We start from the raw sequence: 24,058 nt of genomic DNA, 5'->3' as shown, positions 1-24,058 counted from the left end.
TGCAGCTGCGCTAGCAAGCGATTCCAGTACAGGTCACTTCATGAAACAGAGTAATTGATAGCTGTATTATCTGTGGTGAAATTATTAAAGTATGCCTAATTTAAGGAAACCTAGGGTTTAAACTTTGCAGTACTGAGCTGTTAAGAAAAGGTCAGTTTTTGCCTTAGGCTAAAAAATGGAATAGTTGGTTGGCGCACCTCCATCAGTGTTAGTCAGGCGTGTTCTTGACTTTTAGGCTATCAATATGCAAAGGGGGCTTTTTCAGTCCTGGTCTCTAGAGCAAAACTGCTCATGGCAATTCTGAGGTGATTTTTTACGTACATAATATTTACTAAAATACAGCAGAAAAGGGCTTTTTTTTTTTTTGAGTTACCACATGTAACTCTTAAAAAAACGGCTGGCTAAAAAATAGAAGTACTTGAATGTTTCATGAATATTATGTGTCGCTTCAAATAGATATGCTTATCTGGCTGGATTCCTGTTTTAAAGAATATTAGTTCTTCTGTGGAAATGGATTTTCCAGGGGAGTCCATTTCAAATGCTGTGTCAAAAGGCAATGAATGAGACGAGAAGAAATTTCAGAAGGGTTATAACAGCAGTGATTTTAGAAATTTTACGTACATTTTTCTTGATGATGTCTTGAGTGTGCTAAAGCAAGAAAGATTGCATCCATTTTGATAATTTTCTAGTTAGTTGTAATCCTTTTTGTAGTTGTTAGCAACTGGTGTTACTGTTTAAAAGTAAGTGGTAATACTGGTACAGATACGAACAAGTTCCTGATTATGTTAAAGACACACAAGTTTTTAATCTGAAGAATCTTAAGAGTTTCTTGTGAGAATGTGTGTTTTCAGGATTAACTTGAATGTACCTTTAAAAACCTTTATGGTTTTTTTTTGGTTTTTTTGGGGTTTTTTTTGGTACAAGACTTATATTTTGCTGTAAAGAGTATAGCCTATGTTACAATAGAAATATGGTCATAACAGCTTTTGGGTTCCTTAAACATGCAGGGTCCTTTGTCTTAACACAATGAATTTCTACTCACAATGAATGCGATAAACTTGCAGAATCATTCTTTTGGCATTGCAGCTTTAAATAATTCTAAATAGTTGTAGTTCTGAGTCGGCACTGTTCTGAAGTGTAACACAAATAAAAAGAAAAGCCATTCAATAATCACTAGTGCCTCAAGCTATACGTTGTGGTACTTTAGAGAGTTCAAGAACATAATGCTGACTAAATCATTTACCTACTGCTGAGGGAAGAATGTTAGTTGTGATTTCTCACTGCAGAAATTTTATTTCGCTGCCTGCATGGGAATTCTTTCGTTTTGTGAATTTTATCTGCTATTGATTAGATTTAATAAAAACAAGAATTTTTTTTTTAAAGTACCATTTAGCACATCTAAATTTTTGTTTAAGTGTACTAAATCTCTGTTAGAGTGAAACTGTTTCTCTGTTCATCTAATCCTCTTCTCTGCAGAGGGAATATTTTATGACCTGAAGCGCAAGTATGTAAATTTTAAGTGTTGGTAGGAAGATGCACATAATCTTAGCGTATTTAGCAGTACTGGTTGGTTTCCTGTAGTTTGATCTGCAGGTGGCATCCTGTTACAGAGATGAATCATGTCCCCTATGCAGAGAAGGACTTCACACAAACTTGTTTTGAATGGGCTGGTCCTGTAGCTATGAAGTGTTAACTGTAAAACTGCGTTGCTTTACTCTGACTTTTAACTGATTAATCTTTATATTAACAGATTTATTGACCAAGCTTTTCTCACCATCTGTAATTTTTCGCATATTTCTGCATATGTGATGTAAGAATAAATCTTATCCTTTATCTAGGGGCTTTCAGCCTTCCTTTTTATTCCATGTTGCCTTCGGCATTACCTGACAGGGAGAGCAGTAATTGTCCCTGAATGTAGGGAAAGGAAATGCGAACAGTGGACATGGAAGCATGCTGCCTAGTTTAATTATTCAGGAATGTTGTGCTAATTTGGATGACTTCTTCAGTAACTGTCACCAGGACAGTCTAGGAATTATTATATCAGTTCATCTTAAAAATTTAAATTTTAAGTCAAAACAGTGCCTTTTGACAAGCTGCATAATACCCATATGTGCAGTTAGTACCAAATCAATAAATTTCCGTGCTCAATGTGCCAAACATTTTTAATATAGAAAAATTAGGATTTTATTGTGAATATGAGAGGAAGGTTTTCATTTTTTGTAGTGTCATATTTCATTCAAAGGATCAAATGGAATAATGCTGCTACCTCAGTTGGACATGAAAGAAAATCTCAAAATGCCAGTAAGCTGGGGGGAGCTATCCATATGATTTAAATAATCCATTAATAAAAAAAAAAAGCTAAATAGTAAACACAGTTTTAACACACTGTAAAAAATGCCCGTTTTTATACAGATATAGGTTTAAGGGACAAAATGTTATGGCTATTGCTGTAAAACTTGTTGTGCCTTACAGAGGTTGTGTAGCAGAAGCTTGGTGACCTTCTGTCCACAATCAGAGGTCAAAACTTCTCTCCTGATAAGCTTAGATAGTGTCACATTATAATACCTATACTGATGAAATTCTGTTACGTTGTCTGTGTGTAGTCCAATCCATCTTTATTGAGGTCATTTAAAAAAAAAAAAAAAAAAAAAAAGGGAGAGGGAAAGACTATCTTAATCTAAGACTTTATAAACAGCCAGTGCAGAGAACGCAGAGCGGTTTGTAATATATTTGTATTAAAGGTTGCATATGTTTCATGTGACCTTTCCTCCGGCAGACACTGGAAGTGGATCCTGTACATACAGACTACGATATAATTACTACTCAAAATATTAGCTAATGGGTGTGCAGCACTTTCCCCTTGACTTCTTGGAGGCGTTCATACCACTGTCTTAGCCCCTGTCATCCTGCAGAGTGATGTATCCATTTGGAATATAAACTCCAGTATCCCTCCGGGCTAGCAGGTCATCCTGTGCGTACATTTTGTACAGAGAAGAGAAGGTTGCTGGAGATGAGATCAGTAAGTGAGAGAATCTTGATAGTGAGGCATATTAGCCTTGGCAAGAGGCTTGGTTGGTGACAACTTAAGAAGTGTTGAGATAATAAATCCGTGACACAGAAAGTGTTTAGATAATGTTATCTAAATGCTTTCTACATTGCGAAAGTGTTATCTCAGTACTTTTCTCCACCACTGAGAAAACACTAAAGGTAATTAATATTTCTACTGAGTTTCTGTACGTGCATCTCATACGTGGTTTCGAAAAAATACAGTAGAACTCAGTTCAGTAGAGAGGCAATTTATTGACTCATAAAATAATATAATCATTCAAAGGTTCGGGCCTGTTGAAGTTCTCTGCCCTTTAATTAGAAAAAAAAAAGGGAAGGATAGCCAAGGCTATATGATTTAGTCTGCAAATTGACCTCCCAAATTTGTACTGTCTGCAATACAAAGCTTTGTGACTTTGGGCAGAAAGAACGCTACAGAAACACAGATTGTCTGCCCTGCGTAACCAGGTTTCTCCCAGCAGGTTTCCTTTGTTCATGAGACAACAGTTTGTCCCATGAGGAAAAGCTGCATTAAGTCTCATGGTACACTGGAAGGGCTGCAGCACAGAGGTTCAGCTGGTTCTTCAGAAGATTGCTCCACCAGAAATCAAAGTCCTGCCTGGAGAACTGCTGCAGTTCAGTGCCGCAGCCTTCTTTCCTAATGCATGGTGCGTGCTGGATGTAGCCGAGCAAAAAATTGTTGCTCAATAGTCTCTAATACATGGAGTTATAGAGCAGGAACTAGGCTCTAGGATGGCCTTTCAAATATTTAAATATAGGCCTCATGAGAGACAATGAGACAGAGAAACAAACTGTGAGTTTCGTGACTGGTACAGAAATCTGGTCAGCTTTTACTACCTACCATTTGCTGGAAGAATGTTGTATCAAATGTATTCCAAAATTGTCTCATTTCTAGAAATGCTTTCCATGTTGGTTTACTGCTGTTTTTTGAGCACTGTTACAAATTATGCCATGTTTCAGAAGTGCTTGTACTTTGTGCACTACTGTAGTTGTACTTCTGAATAATTTACTTTGTTGCCCAAGCCGAAATAAAACATTCGAAGTGCATTGGTAGGTAGAGGGTAAATTACAGGTCAGTTTTGAGTATGAGAAAGGATCATGTAAATCTTTGGCCTCTCAGACTGCATCTGCACTAGTTACAGGTCGTGATCTCAAGAGCTGGTCTGCAGTCATTCAGGCTGCTTTATCGTTGCGTGCTCCCTACTTGGCTTTGACCAGTGCCAACTAGCCCCCTTCCAAGGCAATGCCCAGGAGAGGTTTTGGGGATAGCACAGGCCAAAGACTGTTTCCAGGAAAGCAGTGGGGATGGCTCCCTTTTGGGGAGGAATGAAGAGGGCTTAGCCATATGGACATGAACTATTCCATGCCATTTCCCGTAAGGGCCAGAAAACAGGTCTTGACCTTTTTTATTTTGCTGCTATTGATAAAGTCTCAGATCCAGGTTCTTTTCCACACTCAGCGTATGTGAAGAAGCTTTCTCTGCTAGCACAGTTGCCAGACAAGTCCCTTTAAAACTAATTCCTGAACTGAACCAAATCTGTCCTAGAGAAATGTATGGGAAAACTGGGCACGGTGAGAGTGCACCATTACTCTGATTTTAAGGATAGCCCACATGTTGGAATGGAAGCTGTGACTGACTTGCGATAGAAAGAAGCAACTTATTCTACAATCAAACTAGAAGGCCTTCCCCCCCCACCCCGTTCCCTTAACATTCAATTCACAGTGTTGGGGGAGCTCATTCAAATTCAAATACAAACATCACCAAGGACTTTCTTTTTTTTGTCATCAGACTATCTCAAGAGGTAATTTTAACACTCCTCTCTGGGCTATTAAATTCCTCACACCTGTTCGTGAATGTTTTTGACTGTAGGTGCGTCCAGGTGCTGCCATCTCCTGTCCAGACCATCACTGTGACCTGCTAGTAACCGCCCTGTTGCTTTAGACAAACCCAGAGGGGAAATTATTTCATTATGCTCTCACTTAGTGAGTGTTATGTTCCAAATCTGTGCAGAGCCTTTTCATGCCCTATTTTTTTATAGTGTGTATCAAACAGATGACTAATCTTACTTGTTTGATTGTGTATGTTACTAATGTATGCAACCTATTGCTGCTTCTTTTCCAAGATCAGACTTGCTAATAAAGTCATTTGGGGGTGATTGTGGGTTTGGGATTTCAGAACCCAAAGGTATTTTTGAGAGGAACTAGAACAGCAATGCAATTTATTCTTTGTAAAATATAATTAATTACCCACAATCAGTGGCTTTTTGGGCAGCTGCTTATAAAATAGAAGAGGAAAAAAAGAAGATTGTTGGCAGTCTGGCAGCGAGGAAGGGAGCTTGAGCTCAAAATTACGGTGGCTGTGTTAGAAAGGAGGACTTTTAGATGTGCTCCAAGAGAGCAAAAGAGACCCAAATCTGAGGTTACATTTGTTATAGTAAAGAACAACAATTTCAACAACCATATTGTTATTGAGAGGGTTTGGTTTAGGTCATGTACATAGTCAAAATTTAGAGCAAGAGATATTATTTTTTTCAAGGTGCTCGATTTGTCCCTGGTGTGCATCAGTTCCTTTTTCCCCCCCACCTTTTGCAGAGCTTTGCTACCACATTCAAAAAGACCAGAGATCAGGGTTGTTTCCCTCCAATTAATTCAAACTTGGAATTGTTCTAAAAACAAGGTGAATGTTTACAAATACGAGATTCACAACTGTCCCATACGTTCCTCTAAGTAACCTTTAGTGTCGGTATCCTCGTTCTGCTCCGCATTGCGCTTTCCTAGTGTTTAAGTAGGTTACAGTGTTCTGAAGGAAAACTACCCTAAAGACTGCGTGTTGTACTGCTGCAGGTGTTTTTGAAAGTATAAAGCACTTTTCAGCACAATGAATGTTTTCAAATAAGTAAAATAATAATGGTAAGTCATTCTAATAAAGAAAAAATATTTTTAAATGTTCTCTTAATTTTTGTATCCATTTTCCTCTCTCCTATTCCAAAGAAGTAATTATAGTGAGGGTTTTTTATTATTAATTTTCTGAAGTAACTGATTGCCAAATTTGTCATCCAAAATTAGATATTGCAGATTCTCTTACAAGCAAAGATTAAGAGGTTGTTGTGTGATTTGGACAAAATCTGACTTTGTACACAGGCATGCAGTCGCAGCTCAGCTTTGAAATGTAATTCTTTGTTTGTTTTGGGTTTTTTAATGACTGTAAGTCTATGGAAATAACCTCTTTAAAGTTTGAATGCAGAATAGCACAGTTTCCAGCAAGTATTTATATAAACCTACTAACATATGGGGGGAAAAAAAAGACAATAAATCCATCAGATGTTCTCTTTTCCAATCTGTGTTGCATAGTTTAAACCTAGTCATGTTTTCATAATCCTCATCTCATTTTATATATATATATATATATATATGTATTTGCGTGTGTGTGTATGTATGTAAATTTCATTTAATATATTTCTCTCCTTCAAAATAAGTTATTCTTCGTTACTGAGTGACTGAAGTCCATAAAGATTATGGGAGGTCCTAGATATTATGTTAATGAGATATTCAGCTACATTTTTTTTAGGCAGCTCAAGTGTTATTTAAGGTAACAAAGATCCCAGTGGAAACATCTGAAAGACAGATGTTGTCGGTTGCATGTGATTAGGTGCCGCGCTGAAGGTTTGATTAACGTAAATAGTATTTATTGGAAGGTTTTTCTGTGTTACGCATCTTGTTTGCTTTGCATGGCAAATGCACCCCCACCCCCAATAACAATTAACAGAAGGACATAGATATTTTCTTCTGTTACAAAGGGTTATATGGCATCACTTTTACTTCTTAGGACTTATCTTATTTCGTTACTTTAAAAAAAGAGGGATCTAAATCTATTTTGACAAGCAGCTTCAAAATTAAGTGAAATGGATAATAAAGGAGACAGTACTGCAAGAAACAAAATATATGTCACTGTAATTGGGGAGCGATTAATTTTTTTCTACTTCCATTAATAGAAGTCTTTCATTTAAGCAATGATTTTTATTTTAGTAAGTCTCACAGTGCATATAGTGGAAATATTCCAAAAAGTATATGCTCAAGTATTTGCTGGCTCAAGATCACAGCGCCCAGCATTTTTCAGAGCTCAGCCTTAATGCAGCTATAGTTGGAAATAACTTAAAATATTTCACCCAGCCCCTGTTTGCGAAGATGACATTGTAACTGAGACAACCATCTCTTGCCTACAAAGAAGGGTTTCTAAAAAGGTAGTTTTGAAAAGGAGACAAAGATTCCTGCATAGTGTGGCTGGAGTACACAGATACACGTTGTCTGTTGTTGTTTGTTTTTTGTTTTAATGCTATAAAATAGCACGAAAAGAATAGGCTTTACTAAATCTGTATTGACATTTCCTGACGGAAAGCTGCTGTGGCTACTAGCAGCACTGTTTGTATGACTAAAAAAAACAAGGAGAGGAAGAACGTAAGCCAAACACTAAGTGGTAGGTAGCTGAATGAACCCATCTAAAGTATATTTCAGACCAAGTTCGTGGTATTTTCTCTAAACATAATTGCTACACTCACAGCGTAAATAATTTTAAATGCCTCCAAATTTATTTTTATTTTTGTAATGCATCAGATGCTTCAGATTGATTCAGGTTTCTGATTTGGAACTTCTCCTAAGGAACATTATGCTCTCCTGATGAAAAAATTAGGAATGTCTGGTGGTTTGCTCAGATGGTCACCTTACTCTCACACATTCAGCTCAAGAGACTTGGTCTATCTCTGTAACCTTTCCTCTGGGTAGCAGTGAAGGCTCAAAAGTCTGATTTTGAAACTAGTTTTTTTACTTTGGGTAATCCATTAATTCATGCAAAGGAAGAGTATAATGCAGCTATTGGAACTTGGTATTATTTTTATTACTGTATTTGTTTTGAACAGATAAGTCGACAGCTCAAGGCAGTCCAGCAGACTGCAGAATGGGTGGAAATCGCTTGGAAGCCATTTCTCATGCTACTGGTGGTCTCTGATACTGTGAATGTCAGGGAGGCAGGAAGTAGTGCTGAAATTAGGTAACTTTAAAAATCTATGGTCTGTTTTATGAATATGTAGACATATAGCTAAATAGCTATTAAAAGTAAAGTCCCAGTGCTCAGTCTGCTTCTGAAAGTTGACTTTTTTAGTTCTCTTCTGCTTGCATTTTACTCAGATCTGTCTTGTATTTGTAGCAAGAGTGATTTCTGCAGCTTGGTATTTCAGGAATTGTGTGAAATGTACTAAAGACAAGAATGTCAGTAAGCTGCGACGCACATGCCTAAGTGGGGTACATCACACAGTGCACCGATGCTATGTTCTTGAAATAAAATTCTTATTTGTTGCTTAAGTAAATATTTTACTCACAATCTGCCAGAAGCTTATTAGGAGTATAGGAGGTCCACCAGCCTTGATCTTTATTATTTTTGGTCTTGAAAGCTGAGCTTATAGCAATGAGTTTGGCACCAGAGGAAAGGTAAAATTTATGTAACTGCTTATTGTCTTGCAAAGCACTGCAAGACCGCCCCCAGGAGGAAGGCCTAGGAACGGGGAGCAGGCAATAAAGCCTGATGCTGGGCGCACACGGGCTGTCTCGTGATTGACTTGCTGAGCAGAGTGCTTCTCGCCCTTAGGACTTGTTAACTGTGGTCAGAATGGATGGAAGAAGAATACTTCCGTGAATGAGATTGGTTGGTTCTCTTGTTTGTAACTGAGCATGATATAGTTTAGATGTAGTGTTGAAAATGATCCGGTATTAACTGTTGAAGCCTTTCTTGCTGGTAATGAATAGTAATACTCATTATGACTTTTTTCTTTTTAATCTGACATACTTGCAGGAATGTAAAAGAGACCTCCTACTATATTTTCATTTTTCCTGTAATTGGCTGTTTAATTTTTCGTTTACCTGAAGTTAAGTTAATTTTCTGAACTTAATCATTAATTCAGTTTGGCATTAGCTGATTTGTAGTTGAAGAGGTTACAGTGGGATGTATTCTTTTCCTTGCAAAAACAAATGAATCATTGTCTTTTAAACTCTTATTTTGTCTATTTCTTAATCTGACGGTATTTATGGATGGTTGTGAATGTTGCATGAGATTGCACGTGGTTTGTCCATGCCAGACCAATTTGCAGGAGACTTGAAAGAGTCACTGTGTGATCCCAAAAGGCAGTTTTCCCCTCAGTTCTATAGTAGACAAATAGTCAACACTGTAGGAAGCTTTCAGTTTCAAGAGGATTTCTGTGCAATATCCTAAAGACAGGAGCTGAAAATGACTACTTTACAAATAGCTTTGCTCTCTCTGTTAGAAAGGCTGACCTGCTGCACGCTGAACTATTTGCAGAGATTATCCCCACTTGATCTTGGACCAGATTTCTCATCACTTTTTAATTAAGAGCTTCTTTATATTAAGGACTATCATCCTATGTCAGGAAACTAACGGATTTTGATTAAATAGTTGAGGTTTTATTTTTATACTTCCTGTATGCACAGAAATCCTTTCTTTAAATGTTTAATTTATTTGTTTTTCCTCTTGGGACAAGATAACCAGATATAAATAGCCAGCATCGATGACCCATTTTGTTCCCTCCGCCTTACTTGCTGTAAAAATGAATGATTGATTTAAGTCTACAGTACTGATGATAGAGCACTATAACTTGAAGTTTCTTTCTCTTCTGAAAATGGAAATATAATGAAAAATTTTATTTCATAGTATTAAATGTACCTCTGAGTACAGGATGATAGCACCAAGGCAGTCTAATTTTTATCTTTCATTTAAGTAACCTTTTCTCTCCAGATTTTCTCAGCTGACTATTTGCTCTTTTTATTGCAGTAGTATTTGAGGCTAACAGAAGGGTAATCTGCATTATAGGACAAAAACTTGTCTGCACAATGTATAGAATCATTTAGAGATTTAGTGAGATTAAAACAGCTTCCTATTCTAGACCATCAGTGTCTCAGTTTAAAAATAGCTGACAGTAGTAGAGCAGTTGGTTGACTTAAATACTAAAAAGAAATTGTAACAGTTGCCTGTGTTATTTTCCTTTGGGGAAGGTAGTTAAGAGCTGTCTTAAAAACACTCATTACACTATGGCTGGCCCAGTGCCAAAGCCAACAACTATGAAGGTATGTGCAGCTATTGTATTGGACAGAAAAATAACTGCATAATTACCATGTCAGCTCTGTAAATTTTCAGTTGATTAAAATGATGATAAAAGGCGTGAAATGTTTTGTTCTATTTTTCTTGTGGCTTTGTGACAAAGAAAATTTAAGCAAATAGTTAGCTATTCTGTGGGTAGAATAAAGCAGGAACATTTTAAATACCATCCGCTTAAAATTATGTTTAATGATCAGTGGCAAATCCATGGTTCATCTTAGACCATTGTCAATTTCCTGTGATATTCATGTGCTTTTATTTCCTGTAATAGCAGCAGAAGGTAAATGTCTTTCCTATTCCACTGTTCAGCTAGAATCCATTGCAAAATTAATTTTGAAGAATTTCCTTTCCATTGTGAACCTCTGTTTTTACTTCTTGAATCCTGCTTATAATCCCCTTTGTTTGTAATGGTCTCCCTTTAACAAGTAGGAAAACAAATCTCAGAGATAGGTGTCAGCACTGTTAAACTGTCGTCTTGGGACAGATCATTCTAACATACAAGTTTATCAATCATTCTGTGAACCTGTACTCCATAGACACAAGTGAGAAAACAGAAAGGTGTATTTTAATCCAATTTGGCCTCTAAGGCAGTGGAATCTCTACCTTCTATGAGTTCATTAACATGTCAATAAATCTGTTTCATCTCCCTCCCTCCAGCGAACATTTGTCGTGCGCCTTCACGTTCTTTCTTCATGGGGAAAGCAATGTGTGCACCAGTGTGGAAATTGCTCAGCACCAGCCAATCTACCTGATAAATGAAGAGCATATCCATATGGCCCAGTCCTCACCTTCGCCATTCCAAGGTAAGTGTGTATTTTGAGGTTGGTTTGGAACTGTCTAGGTCAGTGGGTCAAATCTGTAACCTCAGTGTTTCATGGGTACAGATATTTAGGTTCTCTAATTCTGGAGTATTTTTCTTGTATAGATTGTCAACTTTTATAAAAATGGGGAAAATACGATAAAAAAATTGAAATAGCTATGCCTGTATATTTGACAATGTAAGAAATCAGGTTTTTATGGGTTTGTTTTACAGAGTTAAATTGTAGATTATTAAATTAATGGTGCAGTTGTGGTGCAATGCTCTACATCAAAAACTTTAAGAATATCTCAGTGATTGAATTACCCTATCTTTATTGCAGTTTGAAATTATTATTTCAAAGCAATTAAAGCAAGAAATCTTTAGAAAATTAAAAATACAGTAAAAACACCTGAAGACTAGAAGATAAGAGTTTATGCAGACATGTGTTTATAGAAACTTTACTGAGAAATAAATTTTGTTTACTGAATGTTAACTTTAGACAGAATCTCAGACCTTTAAAATCTCTGTGATTTTTATCTCAGTGAGCTATATTCTTCATTTCTCTCTCAAATCAAATCAAACTAAAAGCAAAATTAGCTCTGAATGGAAATATACATTATTTGACAGTAGTTCTCCTTATTTGTTAAGACTGCAGCTTTCTTCGTATATTGTTATCTCTATCTTTTTTAATGCAGAGAAGTCTCTAATATCGTATGTTTCTGCTAAAACCCTACCGCTGGTTGTCTAGCCTTCGTTACTTCCGTGTATAGACAACTCTTTGATATAGGAAGTGTTGTTTCAGTACACTTAGATTAATTCGTTGTGGAAATTAGTAAACTAAAGTGCAAAAAGGTTCTTTTTTAACTCAGTAAGAGTGGCCACACAGGAATCTAATGCAGTGTAGTATTACTTTACATTCATACTCTTGCCTTATTTTGCAGTGGTTTTCCCTGAAGACAGCTCCTTAAATCAGCATGCAAATGGAACAGTGACTGAAGCTAGGGAGGCAGAGAATGGTTGTTAAGTAGTTGAAATATATATTGTAGGGAGTGTTATTTCTTATTTTGCAGTTTTGGTGAGTCCTTATGGTTTAAATGGTACACTGACGGGCCAGTCTTATAAGATGTCAGACCCAGCAACTCGTAAACTGATGGAAGAATGGCAGTATTTTTACCCTATGGTGCTGAAGAAAAAAGAAGGGATGAAAGAGGAAGAAGAGTTGGGATATGACAACGATTTCCCTGTGGCAGTTGAAGTCATTGTTGGTAAGTTTCAGTATTCTGCCTGAAGGATTATTTTCCTCCACATGATTAATTAAAAAAAAAAAAAAAAAAAAAAAGAAAAAGAAAAAGAAAAAGAAAAAATCTAATTAGTCAGAAACAGCCATTATAATTTTCCTATCTTCTCTTGTAGCTCTCCTGACACTGGAACATCTGACTAGTTATCTTGCCTCAAGCTTCTGTAGTCCCTGTATCCCACATGCTATTATTCACACTATCAGGCTACTTTTTTCAGCTATGTTCTGGCTGTAGAGGGTTAGAGGACTTGTTATTAGTCTGTGAAATTCCTTAGGTCTTTGTATTTCAGATAATAATTTTTGTCTAATTGAAAACAAGATGAAGGAGCTGGGGCTGCTAAATAACATAAGGTAAATCTAAGACTTGTGTTGTTCCATTTCTTTGCAGGTGGTGTAAGGATGGTGTATCCTTCAGCCTTTGTACTCATCTCCCAGAGTGACATCCCTATGTCACAGAGTGCTGCCAATACTGGAGGCCATATAAATGTGGGACAGCAGGGGCTTGGAAGCGTGAAGGATCCTGCTAGTACCTGCGGGATGCCGCTCACTCCACCCACTTCTCCAGAGCAAGCCATTATAGGTAGGCAATAAACTTAGGAGGCATGAGTCATTCTTTCATTTTTACATAGTTCATGATTAGTGAGGATAAATACGTGAATAGTAGCAGATTAAAGACAGAAAATAAAGACTGGAAGTTAAGAGAGGAGTTTTTCCATAAGTCTGTGGAAAATGAAGGTCTATGCTTTAAACAACCCCAGCAAAAAGCTCATCTTTAAATAAAACTTGGTGAATTCATTTCAGCTTGGTTTTCTAGAACTGCACTGTCTTTGAAGCAGTGCAAATACCTGAAAGACTAGAATAGATTTTGTTCATGTTTCTGAAGTGTTTTATTGTTGCACAAAACTACACTGAATGTACAGGAGTACATAACTCTTCTTGTAAGATCAAGAATGACCACACCTAACTAAGCATTCATGTTTACATATTAAAAATTGGAAGTGCTAGTAACTCTTTCTACTCAACGCAGTAGAGTTTTAATTAGGGGCAATTCAAGAGAAGTGTGTAAGTCTCTGGAACTGGTGATAAAATGCTGGGCTTCTCAAATGGTTTGACACAGGCTTTTGCATTATCTAAGGATGACACACAGAGTGCTGCATAATATTTACTGCTCAGTTATGTATTTGATCTGTATGGAGTATGCCCATTTCAAGCATTTGAATTCATGGTAGTTCTAATGTCTCTACATACCAAGTATTGTATTTGATTATCAGTAGAACTGAAGAATGGATGGGTAGATCCTCAATATCATGTTCCTCAGGGGCTGCTAAGAGTAGGTTGCCCAGGATGGTGTCCAATTGGGTTTTGAATATCTCCAAGGATGGAGACTCCACAACCTCTCTGGGCAACCTGTATCAATGTCTGACCACCCTAGCAGTGAGAAAAGCCCCTTCTTATGTTTAAATGGAACTTCCTATGTTTCAGTTTGTGGCCATTGACTCTTGTCCTGTCCGTGGGTACCACTGAGTCTGGCTCTGTCTGTACTCTCCCTATCAGGTATTTATACAAATTGATAAGATCACCCTTTAGACTTCCCTTCTCAAGGATAAGCAATCCCAGCTTTCTCCACCTGTCCTTATGACCTTTATTAATAATAATTTCACAGGTACTGGCGCATCTTAGCATTTGCAATTAACTCTGATTTGGAATTAAGTTTCAGTTCACGGAAGAGCTGCTAACTTGAGTCATGTTAACAAAATCATTAGAGAGCACTCACCACTGGACAGCCTTCATCTGCCAGAAGTGTCCAGGAAACATCGCAGTCTCAGTTGCAGTAGAATCTTCAGTACACATCTGTCAGAGAACATCTGTTTATACTGCCCATTCAAAATACATGAGTGGAATAATGAATTTAAACTTAATTTGTGAAAGTATTCAAAGCAGTTGCAAACTAAACACGAAAGTACTATTTTGAACTTGTTGATTAGTGTCTGCCAAATTTTGGAGAGCCATAGAAGTCTCAAAGGCATGAAGTTCCTACAACTTTCTGTGAGAGTAAGCATCCACATAGGGGGTAAGGAATGCATTTAATGCCCTCCCTGAGGTATGAGGGGGCTGCAGAGCTTGCTTAACCGTTATTAGATGCTTCTGTCAAATCAAAGGGATCAATCTTGAGGCAAAGCCAAAGAAAACAAGGTATCATTGGCTTTGTTGCTACAGAAGTACTTGTTTGCATTCACTTGTCCGTGAATGGTTTCAGATGCATAGGCACCTTAGTGCTGTATATGAAGACAATCAAAAATATTCATCTTGCAATAAAGACAGTAACAATATAGAATTTCTATATGTTTTTTATACATAATATGCCATTGATGATGTAGAACATGAGATATAAATTCACTTTGTATAGTGTTTTCTAAGGCAAATGACAGTTAAAATAAGCAAGTTAGCTTACTAGTACCTGACTGGAGCAAGACCATCAACTTCTAGATAATAATCTTGTATTGCAGTATCTTTTTGTATTTTAATATGAAATACTGCTATTATTTTTAGAATTTTCAGATTCCTGTTAAACTTGTACACTCTCACAAGGGGATTCAGTTTTAGAATGTCTTTAAGCTATTAGAATCTTTTTAAAATGTTCATATTGTTCAATCTGGCAGTCACAATTTCTGTTTTAATCTCTGCTGCTGCTTAAGAGGACAGTATGACACTGTAATAAGAGGGATGCCTTCCCAGAGAATAATGAAAGGATCCCATTATATTATATCCTATACCATTTTAAAAGTCTGCGGCAAGTTGGAGAAATGGTTTGGAAAAATACGGCATGCAATTCAGAACTGGTAAATGGGATAGATAAACTGGGTTAATCCGAGGCACGTGAGCAATCCTTCAGTAGTCCTCCATACTGATAAAAATATGGTTGTAGTAGCATGTCTAGTTTTGAGCACTGTTCCTTAAAAAAGGTGTGGACAAATTGGAGGGAATCCAGAAAAGTGCAGTAAGACTGATTTATAGATTTTTGCAAACAGAGCCAATAGGGAAAGATGGAAAGAACAGAGATTGTTTAATCTAGAGAAGAGAGATTTGGAGGGGAGACCATATAACAGTCCTCAGACAGATAAAAGGAGGAAAAAGAACAGTCTTTTCTCTGTGTCCAGGGTAGAAGAGATGAGAAATAATGGCCCTAAAACAGAGCAAAGCAAATCTGGGATAAATATTAGGAAAATCTTTCTCTGGTAGGGATAATGAAGCATTAGAATAAACTAGCTGGTGGGAAGTTACGGAATTTCCGCTAGCAGAGAGGTTTGTTGTTTTGGGGGTTTTTGTTTGTTTGTTTTTAAGAATAGGTTAGTGAGATGTCTTTCTGGAATGAGAGTGCCATTGATCCGGCTTGGGAGCAGGGAGTGGACTGGGTGATCTCTGCAGGTCTTTTCCAGCTATATTTTCCATGATTGTTTCTAAAGCGCTTAACAAAATAAATTGCTACTGAAACCAGAGAATGGGATTTTTCATGTGTAGAAACAGGGTACACCGTGGGGATTGTGAAGTGTCTTATAGTGAGTGGCTGTTTGTGTCCTCTAGTTATTTATACCACTATATCACGTAGTTATTTGTGTGTGCGTGTGTGCTTGTTCCAGTATTTTGTCAGTGATTTTCATGGGTAAAAATCAGTATCAGTGTATGAGAACAAAATATTTTTGCCCGCTCTGAAGCGCTATTTTATGCCGTGCCATGTATTGATATACTGTATACTACTGAAGTACTGCAAGATTTTGGAAAATGTAGTTCACATGCTCAAACATACCTTGACAGCTCTGATAAACCCTTGGTTATCCTCTGTCTTGTATTTGCTATCCTCCTCTCTACATCACACTTTTTTGCTTCTTTTTTACTAGCAGTTATAACTGTCCTACTAGTAGCTTATGAAATATATATGTGTATGCATTATGTTTATTTAATTGTATACATGTACATATATACATCTTTTCCCCCGCCCCTTGAAAAGCAGGATGGATTTGCTATCTCTGAAGTTTTGATGCAGTTGAACTTAATCAGAGTGCATTTTATTACAAATCTAACAAGTTCACAAACAGTGGTGTAGAGCATTTGAAAGCCAACGAAATACGTTGTTAGAGCCACAGGCTTCAGTAGATCTAGGAATTTATATTTTTGACTACCACTTTGATAACAGGAGTCTCTAAGAAAAGAGAAGTAGGAAAGTTCTAACTAGAGAGAACTTGCAAATGAAGGCTCAAAGCAGATACAGGGTTTGAAGGCCTGTGCACAGTATTATAAGTTGCATTTGAAAGTCACCTAACAGAAACCAGGAGAATTATTATGTTAGATGCAGTGATGTATGGCAATTAATCCTTTCAGTGCTTCATTCTTAAGGCTTCTTAAATAGTGTCAAGCAGAAGGACCAAGTATTCTGTACACTAACTTGACCTTGTTAAAATGTGGCATATCCTTACTTACTTTCCCATCCAGAACATAGAGTACAAGGATATTCAAGTCACCAGGCCAAATGAGCCTAAAGCTCCCTCTACTGTTCTAGCTCATGTTTTCAAAGATGCCTGTATTAGAATTCAGTTAATCTAAACAAAAACATACTTCACAGAAGAAAAAGAAACATCTGCTTATACAATAGCTAGTAAGGTTTCTGCATCACAGGCAGAAAGAAATGAAGTGCAGAATGCCAATCAGAATTTTATGACTATTAACGTGTTGGAATAATATCTTCATTTGTTATCTCCTTGATAAACATGCAATATTACTGAGAAAACTTCACATACTATGTTAACAGTGTGTATATTAATGATCAACTGTTTAACAGCATCTGTAATAGTATACATTTAAACTGTAAGATTCTACCAAACTAAGTTTTGATTCTGATATTTCAATTCAAGCATAGAAAGGAAGCAAGAGTTAAATTTGGTCTTTTTAATATAAAGAAAGTGTCATACTTGCTTCTTAGTGAAGTTTTACTTCTAGTATAAAGAACCGATTCTCTCTTTGATATAGTATATATAAATTATCTCATATTTTGTAATAGACTTGTTTACTTTTAGAACCATCTGTATTATAATGGCATTGATCTTTAAACCACCAAAGACTCTATAATTTCAACTTTAACATCCAAGAAAACTGTAAAAACAAACAAACAAACCCTACAGCTGCAAAATATTTTTCAGTGGTACAATTCAAGGCTGTAGAGGACTTTCCAAACTACCTCCACTTAAGAGGCAGAGTATATCATATCACATGAAGTGCACTGCTCAAACAATTGGATTCCAAATGTACCAATTTATAACTTTCGAATTCCTAGTCCCGTCTTTGTTACCCCCAAAACAAATGTTTCTTTTAAATGTAGTTTCAGTCTCTCATATGATGCTTTAAGCATTTTCTAGTGAACATGAACAACTGTGAAGTCAACAGAAAGAACTATTAAATGCGAATATTAACAGTGGCGATAACATTACTGCTTAATTTATATTGCAGGAGAAAGCGGAGGCTCTCAGAGCACTATCAGCCATTCAGCTGTACAGGAGGGGACAGTCAGTGTACACAGTCCAAAGAAATCAGGCAAGATTCCTCCAAAATTTCACAATCATATGGTCCACCGTGTCTGGAAGGAATGCATTCTCAACAGGTCACAGTCCAAGTAAGGAAGTAGTTCTGATGGTTTTGTTTGTTAACAGATGTAGTTAAAACCAGGATTCTGTTGCCTTAGATAACATTCTTCCTGATGGAATTCTTTTGCCACTGATCAAAGTTAATGATGCAGAACAGTACTATGAAATAAAATTTGTTACCGTATTCAGCTGAAGACTCCTAACACTATTAACATTGTATTTGCAGCTGTGTGTCTTAGTTGTGACTGTTTTTGAGGTTACATATTTAAAATTTGTGCCTTCAGCTAGGTGTTTTCTGATTTATCGATTGTGGAGATTTTAGTTCCAGTTGTAGTTAGTAGACTGAATGGTGGATGACTGAAGAACAAACAGTGTATATTTGATATTTAGAACTCTAAGTTTAGTAATGGGAAAAGTATTACATATGTATCAGACTAAAATTCTAATCGTCAAGGATATGGTAAAGTGTTGCTGTTAGTATCGTAGCTCTTTATTACTGGAGATTTAAAGTATATTCGTAGCATGATTTGCACGCAGCTTGAAATCTTTTTTTTGTTTAATTATTTCTATGCAGTTTACTCATTGGACATGTCAGAAACCTTTCCAGATTCAGTTTAATTTGCTTGCCCCTTGATTCCTATGCTCAGGCTCCTGAAAAAGATATCAATATAATGTACAGCTGATATCCTCCATATAAATCAAAGTATAAGTTTTAAGGCTTAGTAGGGAGAACTACTGTTAAATACAGAGTTCTGTTTCAGAAGTGAAGTAGATGGTATTTTGTTTGAAGGGAACGTGTGTGTATTTATGCATATGTATTTGTAAAATTTTATTTTATAAAAGGTGATAGCTAGTAAAATATATATTATTTTTTTCCTCAGGAGGAGTCAAGTTACAACTGCAAATCTGGAGGAAGAAGTTCCTAACAATACTGCTTCTTGGGATTTTGTAGATCCAGTCCAAAGAGTCAGTTGTTCTTGTTCCAGGTGAGCTTTGAAAAGAGTAAACATTTGTCATTTTGGAAGAGTTCCGTTTAATTCAGACAAAGGTGCACTTTTAAAAGGGAGATATGTTTTAGCTGAGAGAAGAGGATACTCTAATATCAAAATTGTGGTCATCAGTCATATTCAGGTGATTAATGTGAATCTCTTATCACTGTCTGCTTGCGGCAGTCAACTTGAGTGGAAAAATGATTAGAGAATATAGAATGGGGGCTAGGATGGCACAAGCATTTCTTCTTGTATTCAACTCATCCTTCAGGCTTTTCAGGGGTGTGAGCTTTGTCTCTCACCTTTATCTTTGTGTACTCCAAATCTTGCAGAAGTAATCCTCACAATGGAGAGGGGCAGAAGCTCACACCACAAGTTATGTGTAGCTGAATCAGAGTTAACGGTGGTTTGTCACGTTTCAGAGCTCCTGATTTAGGGATAATGCTGGTCTCCCTTTTTGGAGAAAGAAGAAAAATATCCCTAAGAATCATTTAGTCCATCTACCTCTGGTCAGTTTGCCATGCCTCATCAGACACCAAGAAGACCCCCAGGACAATAGAATTTGCAGCATGGTCAACCACTGTCAACTGATCAAAAAAAAAAAAAACCACCACCACAGCTCACATGCGCAAACATTTTAAGAGTTTATTAAATCACCTGTCATCTTTGATAAATGCTTAAATAAAATTACAGTACTACTCACTCAGGAACAGCAAGTATCACCACCAATTCTACTAGAAGTCTTAGAATTATCAGGGAGATTTTGCAAGGCCAGAACAACAGTTTGCAGTGGTTTTTCTACCAAAATATTTAATCCTAAAGGTCACTATCTAATTACAAGACAGATAAAGATGTTTTTTTATGACATAAAGAAGTTATTTCTTAAATATTCACAGATGTAAGTATCTATTATATGGTCAAACAAACATTGATCCTGTCATGCTTACCACTTTGGTATCTTGTTTTTTTCCACAACTGCAAGAAGGGTCTTTACCAGAATAATAGTCAACGCAAAGGTCAGTGACATGGCAGAACCAATTTTTTGCTTTTGGGCTGGTTGAGGCATGTCTGGGGGCTTTTTGTTTGTTTTAGCAATTAGGCAAATTCCAGAATAATGCTGTTAACAATAAAATTAATGTATTGTGTAGCCAGATCCTTAAATGTGTTATCTGCCAAGATGGTCTCTGCGGAGTTTTCTGAATAAATTTGGCGGTACAGAGAAATTCATGAATACAATGTTCACTCTCACTCAAAGGTTGTTGATTAGAAATTTCCATTGTCCAAAATGGAATGAAGCAAGGTTGTGCCCTTGTACCTTTTGTGTTTGACTTCTTTTATGAAACAGATTGTTCTCTGTGCATTTAGAAGAAGAGAGAAATGAACGTGGAGAAGTGTGTGTCATATAGAGGGCAGAATGTTCAACCTGGACAGACTCTGTGCTGTATCAGAAGCAGGAGTATTGCTGTCTCGCAGCCTGCTCTTTGCCCCTGATTGCTTGTTGGTTGTATGTATACTAAAGAATGTAGAACAAATAAATGTTTTGTCATGATGCCAAGCATTTTCTATAGAAGACTGAAGTCCAGCCTCACCCAGAAAGCATGGCAAACCAATAGTGGACAATGGAAACCAGAATCTATAAACAGGTTCAGTCGCATTTGTAGTTCACAATGTCTCTTAACACCTCCACTGGTGACTAAATCATGCTGGAGTTAATAAAAATCCAACACAGCAACAGGGAAATTATCACATTATGCTTAAAATGAAGGAGGTGCCTGACTTCAAAGAGCAATAAATATGTGCCATGCAGTTTTCTGCATAGCTGCAGAGGCTGGACGGCTACTGTAATACTAGTCTAATTGTTTAGTTATACCATACCCATTGTATGTGTTGTATAAATGCCAGTATAAATGTGAAGATATGATTTTAAATGTGGATTCTTAAAGGATTGTACTCAGCATCAAATTGAATCTTCTATAGACCCAACTTTATATGTTGAACAACAGACTGTCTAAAGTAATTTTCTGGGATCCGTTAGAATAAAGTGAATGATGGATAATTAAATCAATGAAATATATAAGAACATGCTTAAGGCAGATCTTCAGTTACTAGGGCATCAGCTCCGCATTATGGGAGATTGCAGCTAAAGACCATCTGCTGTGGCAGAGAAATTGCAATGTGTCCTGGTAACAGCAAAGCCCACAAATCAAACCAAGAAAATAGTATGCAACATAGATGGTGACAGGAAAAAGATGTACTAGTACGTACAAGAAGTTATAGATGCTACATTTGGCAGCCACTGTGCACTGCAAAACTTTGTTTTTTTTTCATAACTAAGTCATAAAAACAGAATTAGTTTTCTACAATCTAGTAGGTCACTTGAGATAGTGTAGCTTGTCTTGTGTTTGTGATAAGTGTAATAAATTTTTTGTTCTGTACTAGTTATTGTGATTTATAAAAAGAAATAAGGATGGAGTGATTCATATTTCATTGTGATAGTGATGTGCTATTTATTTTGCAATGCTATTTAACTTTAAACAGGTATAAATATTATAGACAATACATCTTTCAACTTGTTTATGCTTTTCTTTCACAAAAAACAGCAAATAAAAATACAGACTGGAACCACATGTAGCATGGTCAAATAACCAACCAAAAATGTGTATGGAAAGACAATGGCCAAGTTAAACGTCTCTACTGTAACATCCTCAGGGACCATCTGCTATATAATAAAAATGCTGTTTAGCACTACCTGAAATACTGAAATTCAGCCCTGTGCTTCCCATTTTAAAAGATACTGGGTATAAACTGAAAAAAGGCATCTTAAAATATGAAGCTAATAAAGACTGTATGTTGTTGTGTTTTGGGTTTTGAAGTGTTTTAAAATATTTCTTCATGCTATATTTATCAGTTGGTAGCTGCTTCTTTTTTTTTTTTTGAGTAAAGTTATACTTATTTTTCCTTACCTGGTCTGGAAGGAACTGCCATGAAAGCAGCCTGCCGCGTATTGCATCTGTGAACATAACTAAAACAATTCAGATCAGTATCTTTTGTAACAGATGTTCAAGACCGTACCAAAGAAGCAGTGTAGTTCCACAGTAGTTGTTTGTTTGAAAGGCTATCTTTCTTTAGGGTAGTGAAAACAACAGTAGCCTGAATTTTTTTTCTTTATGTTATCTTCCATCTGAGCATTTCTAAGCTTTTTATAAACATTAAATCTTCCTTCCATATAATACCATTATCTGGGGTCTGTCATTCTCCATTTTATAGGTTGGAGAAACTGCAGCCAAGCTGGGTTGAATGGCCTTGTCCAGATCACATGACCACTGCAGAATCTGTGAAAACATCAGGAATAGATATAAGATTTCCTGAAGCTCCTCTTTTTGTTTTTTTTTTTGTTTGTTTTTCTTCATTAGATCAGATAGCCTTATAAAGTGACTTTTTTCCGTCTCTGCTTTCAGGCACAAGGTCTTCAAACAGCGTTGTGCTGCTGGCTCCAGCCGTCCCCCAACAATAACTCAGCCAGGATTCAGTGTGGGAACATCATCCTCTTCATCATTGCCACCTCCTGCCTCTTCAAAGCACAAAACAACAGAAAGACAGGAAAAAGGAGATAAACTGCAAAAAAGGCCCTTGATGCCATTTCACCATCGGCCCTCTGTGACTGAAGAGCTATGCATGGAGCAGGACACATCAGGGCAGAAACTGGGATTAGCAGGAATGGAACCCTCTATAGAAGTCCCGAACTCCAGAAAATATGAGAAGCCGCTATCTATACCTACTAGAAATCCAAGCAAGCAAATGAATATGAATCCTATGGATTCACCCCATTCCCCTACTTCCCCTCTGCCTCCCACACTTAGCCCCCAGCCAAGAGGTCAAGAACCAGAGAACCTGGACCCACCATCAGTACCTGTGAACCCCGCGCTCTATGGCAGCGGGCTGGAACTTCAACCGTTGCCCAGCTTAGATGATAGGACAGTTCTTGTTGGACAGAGGTTACCTCTGATGGCAGAGGTCAGTGAGACAGCATTATACTGTGGGATAATTCACAACAATGACTCATTAGATATGTGGAGGACCTACAGTGTCCCACCAAGTGACGATCCAGAGTTCAGGCCGCCAGATCTTCCTTGTGAGAGATATGATGCCAAGATGGAAGTAAACTCAGACAGCACGGCACTGAAAAGGTAGGAATGAAGATTGTTCTGAACCATGGTTTATTAAATTATAGCCATGACTATACTCCGTTTTCAGTTGTAACCGTGCAGTTCCCTGCAGCATCAAAATCTTAAGGATGATGTGGGTGTAGATGATAGAATTTAGCTATGACAGTTTTGTGTAAGAGTGATAATTGGTAGGAAAATAACTAAGGGAAAGAGATTTTTAATAGCAGTTTCTGCATGTAATTTTTTTACTCCCAAATAAAAATTCCGCAACAAGTAAAAGGCTTCATTTTAGCATCAAGGATACTCTGTGCTGGCATTGATGTTAAATACTTAAATAGAAATTTAAAATTGTAGTATCCTTCTTCTTTTTCATATTTGGCTTTTTGTTGGACATTATCGGAGCTGATAAATCTTTTTGTAATCTCTATGAAAGTAATTTGAGCAGGTGTAAGGGTTTTATTAAGCTTACCTCTTTTGAGCATTTTAAAAAACAAAAGCTGTGTTCAGTTTTGCAACCTTACAGTTGCATCAGTGTTTGGTTTTAACAAGACAGAGGACAGACAAAACTGTTTATGGTACTGTACAGGCACTTCAGTGTGGCTTATCTAATCGTGTGGTTTTAAAGTTGCACTGTGCCACGCTTTTCATAAGTAGTAACCGATATTATGTTATGGAATACCACTTTTTTGTAATAGTGTCAGTATTGTGAACCCAGTACGTGATCTTTGAAATTGATAGAGGCCTTACTATTAATTCAGTCTGTGTAGGATTGAAACTTGAAAACTCTAACAGACTTTCTTGTTTATATATCCAAAAGAGTGATTTCTTTTCTCTTAGAAATGTTACCATAGAAAAAAAATACAATTAACACACATTGTCTTTCTCAGTGAAGAGTATGAACTACCTATACAGTTTTAATGTTCAGGAATTTTTAGCTGCCTTTGTTTAA

The 24,058-nt window shown here is 36.9% G+C and overlaps 1 protein-coding gene across 2 annotated transcripts in view; it reads left to right on the top strand.

Moving 5' to 3' along the window:
- Positions 1-24,058, top strand: part of MED13L (mediator complex subunit 13L) — a 211,017-nt gene that overhangs the window by 141,739 nt on the left and 45,220 nt on the right. The window contains exons 1-7 of one of the 2 annotated variants that reach the window (XM_064522314.1): positions 8,639-8,761; positions 10,883-11,028; positions 12,095-12,289; positions 12,710-12,901; positions 17,821-17,983; positions 18,836-18,940; positions 22,402-23,130. In XM_064522314.1, the coding sequence (XP_064378384.1) occupies positions 10,998-11,028; positions 12,095-12,289; positions 12,710-12,901; positions 17,821-17,983; positions 18,836-18,940; positions 22,402-23,130 (1,415 nt within the window). In that variant the 5' untranslated portion in view covers positions 8,639-8,761; positions 10,883-10,997. Of the gene's footprint in view, positions 1-8,638; positions 8,762-10,882; positions 11,029-12,094; positions 12,290-12,709; positions 12,902-17,820; positions 17,984-18,835; positions 18,941-22,401; positions 23,131-24,058 lie in introns of those variants that run through there. The other variant, XM_026119072.2, reaches the window with a different exon arrangement.

The sequence above is a fragment of the Dromaius novaehollandiae genome, chromosome 17 (genome assembly GCF_036370855.1).
Source record: "Dromaius novaehollandiae isolate bDroNov1 chromosome 17, bDroNov1.hap1, whole genome shotgun sequence".
In the NCBI taxonomy this organism is placed as follows: Eukaryota; Metazoa; Chordata; class Aves; order Casuariiformes; family Dromaiidae; genus Dromaius; species Dromaius novaehollandiae.
This window is presented reverse-complemented; position numbering and strand designations above follow the sequence as displayed.